The 9,557-nt window shown below is 45.0% G+C and overlaps 1 protein-coding gene across 1 annotated transcript; it reads left to right on the forward strand.

Annotated features, from left to right (window-relative positions):
• Nucleotides 1–2,963: 2,963 nt before the first annotated feature.
• LOC102868075 (unhealthy ribosome biogenesis protein 2 homolog) lies at nucleotides 2,964–7,523 on the forward strand. Its single transcript, XM_006885205.1, has one exon. The coding sequence runs from the start codon at nucleotides 2,964–2,966 to the stop codon at nucleotides 7,521–7,523; it is 4,560 nt and encodes a 1,519-aa protein (XP_006885267.1).
• The last annotated feature ends 2,034 nt before the right edge of the window (nucleotides 7,524–9,557 follow it).

The raw sequence follows: 9,557 nt of genomic DNA on the forward strand, positions 1-9,557 counted from the left end.
TTATTTCATTACTTTTCTGTGCGTGTAGTGTCAAATCAGATCTGACTGGTACAGGAGGAGATTGTCCCTCCTTCCCCGGCAGAGCATCTGGTGGATTTGAACCGTGCACCTCTGGGATTGTAGTTGCAGCTCCTTACCACTAGGCCACCAGAGCCCCCCTAATTACAAAGTTTTAAAAAATTTCAGCTTAGGAGGAAAAAAAAATGCCTGGATTTCTGTAGAAATCACTAGAATGGGCCAATTAATTGTTTATTAAGGGTGGGACATAACACCTTATGCCTGTTACAGCCCTGATCCAATGTTGTTGTTGCTGTTGATTGCCTTGAGTCGAAAGACTCATAGCTCATAGTGATGCTATGAACAAAAGGCTTGAAGCTCTGACATTTATCAAAGTTCATTAAGTTTCCAGAGGCATTTTATTTAGGAAGAGGATGCCACTCCTGCTTCCGAGATCCAATGTAACAAGAGATAAAAGGAGAAAGAGATAATTAGAGAAATGTGCTGTTAAGTTGCCTGCAACTCATAGTGACCGTATGTACAACTAACGAAACCTTGCTCCATGCTGTGCCAATCTTACTGTCTCTGACACACCTAACCACATTACCCCAGTCACTGAGTCAATGCATCTAATTAGAGAAAAGAGGAAGAAAATAGAATTGGGAGTGGAGGATTCTTTGAGTGACAAAACTCCTCAAAAAGTAAATAAATACACAAATAAACCTCAAACTCACTGCCATGGTATTGGATGGTCACTGACCCTCCAGTGCTTTTCAGAGGTTGTAAACCATGTGGGAAGCCTTCGACTTCCTGCCCTTCTCCCTGGGAGCTGCTGGTGTATTCTAACCTTTGGGTTAGCTGCTCAGTTCCTTTAAGATTATGCCACCCTGATGAGCCTTCAAAAGATGGAGGGCAAGATACATATATTTGCAAGGAATATAAAAGGAATACTGGGCCTATAGATGGTGAAAGGAGACAGGCAACTTCCTCCAGAACCAAAAGAGAAAGCATTCCCCTGGAGATGCAAGAATGAATTTTAAATCCTAGCTTCCTAAAAGGGTTGAGAAACTTCTCGTTGGGAAAGTCATCCATTATATTTGTTACAGTGGCAACAGACAGATAGTCAAGAAACATACCAAAACTAGACGGGAAGTAAAAAGAAGGCAATGGAAATGTGCTACTCTATTTTCAATGTTCTCCCCTCTCCTTATACACACGTTTTAAAAATATCATCTTTATTTTACTCATATTAGATCAAGATTTAAATGTATTTTCTTTTCACTTAGCCCAGGGATTTGAGACTATTATAGAACAGAGTTAGGAGTTTGAGTACTGTTAAATGTTTGAGTTTAATTCTGTGGGAAGAGCAAGGTAAAACACAATTTGATTTCCTTAAAAGAAAGATAAAAAAGTGGAGAGGAGAAGCATTAAGGGTCGTACTCAATAAAGGAGTTAGAGTAACATCATTTTAAAGATTCCCAATACTAAAATGCAAAAGAAAAGATTAAATAAATTAGTGCTCAGTCTCAATGATTAATTAGAAGAGACTACAAGATTTGTCCTCTGGGCTGCCAAAACCAATAGTGCAAGCAGTGCAGAACAGTGTCACAAAGTAGCATCTGTCGAAAAAAGGACTGCACCTATTTGTAATCAAGCACTACTAATGTACTGACAACAAACCTCCAGAACAGTGGCTGCAATATAACACTGGCAATTACTAACCAAAATGGAGTTATGCACCAACAGCCTCTCAGAGAACTGATGGCAATCTGCGTTTTCCAGGCATTCGTCTGGGTTTATCACAGCTTCGAAAATTCTGCTCCAAACAGAAGCATTTTAAATTTCTAGAGCTAAAGGAAATTAAAAGGTCGGGATAACAGCGTTCTCAGTCTCAGGAAAGCATCCAGACCTAGGACCCTCGGACCAAGGACACCTCGCGGACTGGTGGCTCCGCTTGTCCCAGCGCTCCCCCTACCTCGCGGTTCTCCAGTCGGAGACTCACCAGCAAGGACCGCGGTCTACCACGACCCCGCCGGCGAAGGACGCTGGACAAGATGCCTCTGACTCGCAACCACCAGCGGGGCAGCAAGTCACCTGAACCAGCTAACCAACGGAGCCCCAGATGCGTCCCGCAGAATCTGAAGAACACTTGACTTCCGCTTCCGGCAGAAAAGAAAAGAGGCGGGCCGAGTAAGTGTCGCGATATCTAGGGCTCACCCTGTGGCTTTTGGGAGCTGATGCGAAAATCAGGGCTGGAGTCAGTATGGCCAAGTGGCAAACTGAAGGTTGATTACATCCACTCCGGGCTTTCCGCCGAACCGGAGACAGGCCGGAACTGGCACTGGCTATGTCACGTGACCTTGTCAAGACGGAAGTGCTGGGAAAGATACAAAGAAAGGAGAGAGCGTGGGCTTCTGGTAAAGCGTTCCCTGGAGATTTTGAATGAAGAGCGGGAGAAACGAGAACAGGTAGCGAAGAGTGACAGTCCTGTTTGGATGGCTTCATTTTTCTCTTTGGAGAAGTTCTGGTAAGACTTTGTAAGATACTTGCCAGTAAGGAAACATGACAATTATTTGCCATATTCTAGAATTTACCGGGTAGTAACACACTTTATTGGGTATTATGGTTTGTTAATTCAGCTCCATTGTTGAATCATTGAAAAGGGTCATTAATTTGAACATTTTTTAAAAAAATAACTGGCCTTATCACAGCCGGCGTCTAGGCAGCGGAAGCACGGCACCAGCTCTCCATGTGGTACTGCTAGCGGAGCTCTGCAGTACTGAGCTGGGACTGAGGTGAAATTTTTTTTCCTTCTTAAGCGAGCTTGTTTATTTTTAGGTTGATGAAAAGGATTTGAACTGATGCAGCCCTCGACATGCGCACCAGGCTCTGCCAAGAAACTGAAGAATAACTGACTAGAAGAGATCCATATTTATTCCCATTCCAAAAAAAGATAAAGAGTAGCAATGGCTGCTGTTTATTCTGGCATTTCCCTTAAGCTTAAAAGTAAGACAACTTCTTGGGAAGATAAGTTAAAACTTGCTCACTTTGCCTGGATTTCCCACCAGTGCTTACTTCCTAATAAAGAGCAAGTATTACTTGATTGGGCAAGACAGTGTTTGGTTGCATTTTACAAGGGAAAACTTGAACTGAAAGAAGACATCGTTGAAAGACTGTGGATTTATATAAATGACATTCTTCATAGCAGAAAGTTGTTCACTCTCCTTAAGAATGGAAAGACGATCAACCTTCAGATTTCACTAGTCAAGATTATAAATGAAAGAATAGCTGACTTCTCCTGTTTGGGATCCCAGAAAAACATCTGTGCTGTCCTGAGCTGCTGCCAAGGCATCCTCTCGACCCCTGCCCTTGCTGTCATTTATGTGGCCAAGCAGGAGCTGATGGTAACACTCCTGAGCCAGCTTTGCCAGCTGACCTCCAAGCACAAGGAAGGAGTTGTGGTAACCCAGTTGTTTGAGGTCCTCCACCTGGCCTTTGGACATTACCTCACAATCCAGCAGAGGCAGGTCAACCCAAAGCGTGCCTTTGGGGAGTTAATAGGGCACCTCTTCCAGCCCTGCCTAGTCCTGCGGCATTTGCTCTCAGTGGGTCAGTGGAACCAAGCCAGTAATGGACAGTTGCTGCAGGCCCTGAACCGGGACATTAGGAATCAGATAGAAACTGTACTTCAAGGTGGAGCTTTTCAGCCTGAACTGCTTTCTTTCTACAAAGAAGAGCTCTTAGAACAGCAGCAAGGCAGTGCAAAGGTGGGGACTAGTAAAAGTCTTCTGATGCCCCTCCATAGTATGATCACCAAGCTGGTAGACACTGGTTGCTGTGAGCCATCCCTTCAGGCAGCTATTGTGGCCAGCTCAGCGGCCTTGCTTCATAAGCTCTTTTTAGAGTCATACTGTAAGGAGGGGAATCAACTGCTCTGTTTCCAGGTGCTCCCCAGGCTGTTTGGATGTTTGAGAATCTCATGTCAGCTTGAGGAGAAGATGCAGGCACTGTCCACATCAGACTGGACCACAGAACTGTTGGTTGTGGAACAGTTTCTAAATGCAGTGATCAGCAACAACATCTACAACATTGCTGCTGACAGGATTCGGCATGGGGAGGTTCAGTTCCATTTTTACCGCCGTTTGGCTGAGTTACTGATAAATCACCCACAACCTTCTGTGCCAGCCTGGTTCCGTTGTCTCAAGATTTTGATCTCTCTGAACCATTTGATTTTGGAGCCAGACCTGGATGATCTGGTGGCTTCTGCTTGGGTTGATGCAGAGGTAACAGAATTTCGAGTAAAAAAAGCCCAGGAGGTACTTATTGACACTCTGTTCCAGACATATGGCAGGCTCCACCAGGTGCCACGGCTGTGTGCAAATGTCTTGGGTGTGCTCTGCCGCCCAACTGCTGTGACACCGGGGTCACCAGTTCTGTCTGCAGGTGTCTCTGCTGCACTCTCTGAGTGCCTTCTTAAGTTGTCCCCAAACCAGATCTTGGACACATGGTCCCTTGTGCTGGAGAAGTTCCAGACTCTGGTCTTGCCCTCTTTGCTGGGTGACACTGACATGGCCCTGAAATCTCTGTCACTAAGCTCAGTGCTGCACTGTGTCATGTTTAACATGAGAAGCCTAGACAGCAGCACCCCACTACCTGTTGTCAAGCGGGCTCAGTGCATGATGGAGACCACACTCTGTGAGCTCGTGCAGCCCTTGTTCCACCTCCTCACTGATCTCCCAGGCCTTACACTTGGCCTGTGGCAGCAGAAGGTCAGTGATTCTGCACTCCTGCTTGCATGCACATGGGCCCAGGTGGACATTATGCTCAGTTTAAACTGTAGCCAGTATCACTCTGCATCTGGACCTGTTACTTCTCTGAAGAACTCAGACCTCCCTTCACTGCTCCCAGGTATGGAAACCAAACATTGGGAAAAGCTAGAGAAGTTTATCATTTCATTTGATTCTCTTGGCAAGTATTGCCTAGAACAGCTCTATCTACAGAAAATGAAAAGAACTTTAATGCAAGCTAGTTTCCAGTCTGAAGAAACCCTCCAGACCTTGAGATATGATGCTGCCTATATTCTTCGTTCTGGCAAGAAGCACTTGAGTCAAAGGACATCAGCTTCCTGGGACTGCCACATAGGGACAGTGAATGCTTACACTTACCCTGTAGCACACTGGCATTTGATTGCCTCCAATCTTACAATCCTGATACCTTACCTTGATGCAGATGATGTGAGAGACCTGGCTCATGTTCTGCTAAGGAATTTACCAACGGGCAGAACCCAGGAAAGCTCAGCAGAGGAAGAACACTGTATCACCCTTGAGAAGCTCTCCATGGCCGTCCTTCACAGTCCTATTTTCCCAGAATTACAGTCCTTTCACTCTGCATTCTTAATGTGCACAATTGAAAGATGTACTGACATTCTCCTTTCTGGTGTCCAGACTGATGCTGGTTCTATCAGGCAGCAGCTGCACTGGCTTTTTGAAAAGGACCACACAGCTGTGGCTTACTGGGGAAAAAGACTTGCGAATGTTGGACCTGATGATACAGAGCCAAGAGGAGAAGTTGCTCAGAATTTATTATCGCTAGTCAATAATAGTTTCCCCATTGAGTTAGACGGAGGACAATTAGAGAGCATCCTGGAACTTTTGGAAGTGATTTCTGCCCTACAATTGGACAGTCTCTTGGCTCCCTGTCATGTGCACTGCTTTCTTCTGTTACTGTCCATGGCCATTGCCAGGCTGGGGAGCACTTCCTCTTCACTGACGCTCAAATTTTTGATGACCTGCTACAAGCTTCTTGATTACTTGCAGAGAGGAAAAAGTGCCTACTCAGTGTTCAAGATAATGTATGCCAGTGATATTTTTCAGATCATCCTGACCTCCTTGTTCAAAGCCATTGATCAGTTGGTTATTGATAGAGATGAGCCCTCTTGGTTGGAATTTCTGCAGGTGGTGGGGACATTTTTAGAACATCTAATGCAAATGCTCATCCAGATAAAGCTAAGTCTGGTACTCAATTTTGGGAAAATCATCACATTCCTCACAAGCTGTAAACTGCATGCTGAGGCTTCTAGCAAACAGCTGAAACGACAGAAGATTCTGAGCAGACAGGTCCTGCTTTTGTCACTAACTAAGCTGTGCCATGTCTTGGGACCTTTTGTTGAAGAACAGAAGCAGCAACGTGAGCCCCTAGAGATGCTGCCTGAGCTTTTGCAGCAAGCCATTCTGCAGACAGGGGCTGTGCTACAGCTCTCCCCAGATCCTGGGGCCACTGGCTGGCATCTTTCCTCATCCTTCCTCTCGTCAGTCACCACACTCCTTGAAGCAGATGTGACCCAGCACTCTGGGGACAAACAGGCAGAGATTTCCAAGCTGATGGACAACATGCCGTTCTCCCATTCTGTCCTGTACCAGGCTGTTTATTCCCAGATACTGTCAGAGTTGTCCACTCTCACAGGAAATACTCCCTCTTTTCAAGCAGCCTTACGATTTTTAACTGTCTTCTTTTTGGCCCCAGAGCTCCATCCCAAGGACTCCATTTTTACCTCCACATTTCATTCTGTAAGACAACTTCTTACAGATCCTGAAGTTCCTGTTGAGGTTGTTCAGGACATGGAACCTCACTTGAGAGACTTGCTTACTCAAATGATAGAGGTTGGGACGACGGAAGACTTTCGGATGATGATGCGGTATATTCTTCAGGGACTGGATGTTAGTCATATGTGGAAAACAGATGTGCAGACTGTCTTGTCATCTATTACGTTACTCAGATTGCTACTGAACTGCCCATTAAGTGATGAGAAATCACATCTCTTCTGGCTTGCATGCCCCCAGGTGGTCATGGCTCTCAATCTGCAGAACAGAGAGGCTTGTCAGGAACATTCTTTGCTCCTCACGGTTGTTGGGCCTATTTTAGATGTCCTGGCTCTGCTGCTGCGGCAGGGGAATGAGGTGTTTCACAGCCCTCACCACATCAGTCTCGTCTTCAGCACTCTCTTGACAGTGCCACTGGACCACCTGAAGCCTCTCGAGTTTGGCAGCCTTGTCCCAAGGATTCAAAGCGTGCTTTTTGCAATCCTGCAGTATCACCCAAAAGTAATGCTGAAGACTATCCCTTCTTTCTTGAACTCTTTTAATAGATTGGTGTTTTCAGTCATGTGCAAAGGGCGACAGAAAGACAAAGGAAGCACAGATGATCTGACCATGATCCTGGAGTGTGCACGCCTGGTCAAAAGAATGTACAGCCATATCACAGCCAGAGCAGAGGAATTCACTGTGTTTTCTCCCTTTATGGTGTCTCAGTATGTGACAGAGGTGCAGAAGGTAATACTGTATCCAGTTGTAAAGGATATTCTGCAAGAGGGTATTTATCTTATCCTGGACCTCTGTCTTGAACGAGACATCCAATTCTTAAGGAGTTCATTGCATCCAGGAGCAAGAGATGTTTTTAAAGAGCTATATAATGATTATCTGAAGTATCACAAAGCTAAGCATGAGGGAGAAAAAAGATACACTGTCTGATGCTGCTTTTTTTAATACTTACATTTTGTAATGTTGAAACAAATGAGACATCCTGTAGGGATTATAGAATGCATTTTACAGTCACTTTAAAAATTGAGGGGTTTTGGCAATTGGACAATTAAAACACATTCGGGGGGGAAGAAGAACAAACTGGGGAGGAGGGTAGAGAAAACGGTGCAACAATGAATGAATGAGAACCTAAAATCTCTGTAAATGTTTATTAAAACTAATAAAATTTAATAATAATTTAAAAAAATAAATTGAGGGTTTTTAATGTCTTTGTAAAGTAAATACCACAATAAAGTCATGAAAAATTGGAAAAAATATAAAAACTCACACTCTGGAAGTTGAATTTATTTCTCAAGTTCACAAAGCAAGTTGGTTGTGGAATTAGAAGTATAACCATCAGATATCTTCATTGATTTTTCAGGTATATTTTCATAGCTTACTTGTGCAGTTAACTATACAAAGGCATTTGCCAGTGTGGATCATAAGAAACTATGGCTAACATTGAGAAGGATGGAAATCTTAGAACACTTAATTGTGTGCATGTGAAACTTATACTCGTTGTTGTTAAGTGTCGTCGAGTCACAGGCGACTCATAGCAACCCTATGAAGGAGAATTCTCAACGCTTGGATGCCTTTCATCCTCTCTCCAGGTTCATAGGGTTTCTGGAGGCAAGCTATTACAGAAGTAGATGCCACTCCTGCTTCCAAACTTGTTTTAATCTGGGAGCTCCACCCCACTCTGTCCACATTGGGTAGCCAGCCATTAACACATTTGACACATCAGTGTCACAGTGTTCAGCTTCACAGCAACCACAAGTTACCACTGTACAGCAACTTGTACACCAGGGCTATACAACCTAGAGGAATGTCTGAACAAAACCAATGAAAGACAGGCCCGAGGGCCGCGGATTAAAAGTCATCCACCTTTGGCTTGGTAGCATCACTTTCTGTTCACTGGGTCAGCTGATCTCTCTCTCTCTATGTTGATGTTACTGTTGTTAAGTGCTGTCGAGTCACAGGTGACTTATAGCGACCCTATGAAGGAGAGTCCTCAATGCTTGAGTGTCTTTCATCCTCTCTCCAGGTTCATAGGGTTTCTGGAGGCAAACTTTTATGGAAGTGGATGCCACTCCTCCTTCCAAGCTTGTTTGAATCGGGGAACTCCACCCCCACTGTCTGTCCGCATTGAGTAACCAACCATTAACGCATTTCACACAGGTTTGAGGGCTCAGGGCACTTGTGTTCTTTTGGCCCCACTGGAGGTCTGCAGAGCGGACTTGCCTGGTGAACTGGGGATCTGGGGGAAGGAGTTTGCCAGCATTTGGGCGTGCCAGGTTGCTAAGACACTGAAAGGTCGCGCCCCGCCTAGGGTCTTGGGAGATTTAATGTCAGCTGAATCCAGACTCTGGCTTCTTGAGGCACGACAGGTTAGAGGGCTCAGGGCACTTGTGGTGAAACTTATACATGTTGTTGTTGTTAGGTGCCATCGAGTCACTTGCAGCTCGTAGCAACTATGTACAAGAACCCTAAATGTTGTTCTATCCTGTGCCAACCTTGCCGTCTCAGACATACTCATTCCCACCACTCCACTCACAGAATCGATCCATCTCATCGAGGGTCTTCCTCTCCTGCGCCATCCCTCCACCCTCCCAAGCATGATGTACGTCTCCAACAACTGGTCCATCCTTGCAACATGTCCAAAGTATGTCAGACGAAGCTTCAGAATCCTTGCCTCCAAGGAGCAGGCTGGTTGAACCTTCTCCAGGATGAATCTGTTTGTTTTCTTAGCAGTCCATTGTATACATAATACTCTTCTACAGCACCATAGCGCAAAGGCATCAATTCTCCTATCCTCCCTAGTCATTGTCCAAGTCTGACATATAACAAGTGATTGCAAAGACCATGGCCTTTATCAGATGCTACCAATTGGTCCAGTGGTGAGAATCTTTGTATTCTTGATATTGAGCCTCAATCCATATTGAAGGCTGCAGTCCTTGACCCTCTGCAGCAAGCGCTTCAGGTCCT

The sequence above is a fragment of the Elephantulus edwardii genome, unplaced genomic scaffold, assembly GCF_000299155.1.
Source record: "Elephantulus edwardii isolate Elephantulus edwardi_28Jun2011 unplaced genomic scaffold, EleEdw1.0 scaffold00041, whole genome shotgun sequence".
Taxonomy (NCBI): Eukaryota; Metazoa; Chordata; class Mammalia; order Macroscelidea; family Macroscelididae; genus Elephantulus; species Elephantulus edwardii.

Bases quoted from the DNA above. Each gene is read 5' to 3' on its own strand.
- LOC102868075 (XM_006885205.1), top strand. From the start codon at position 2,964: ATGGCTGCTGTTTATTCTGGCATTTCCCTTAAGCTTAAAAGTAAGACA.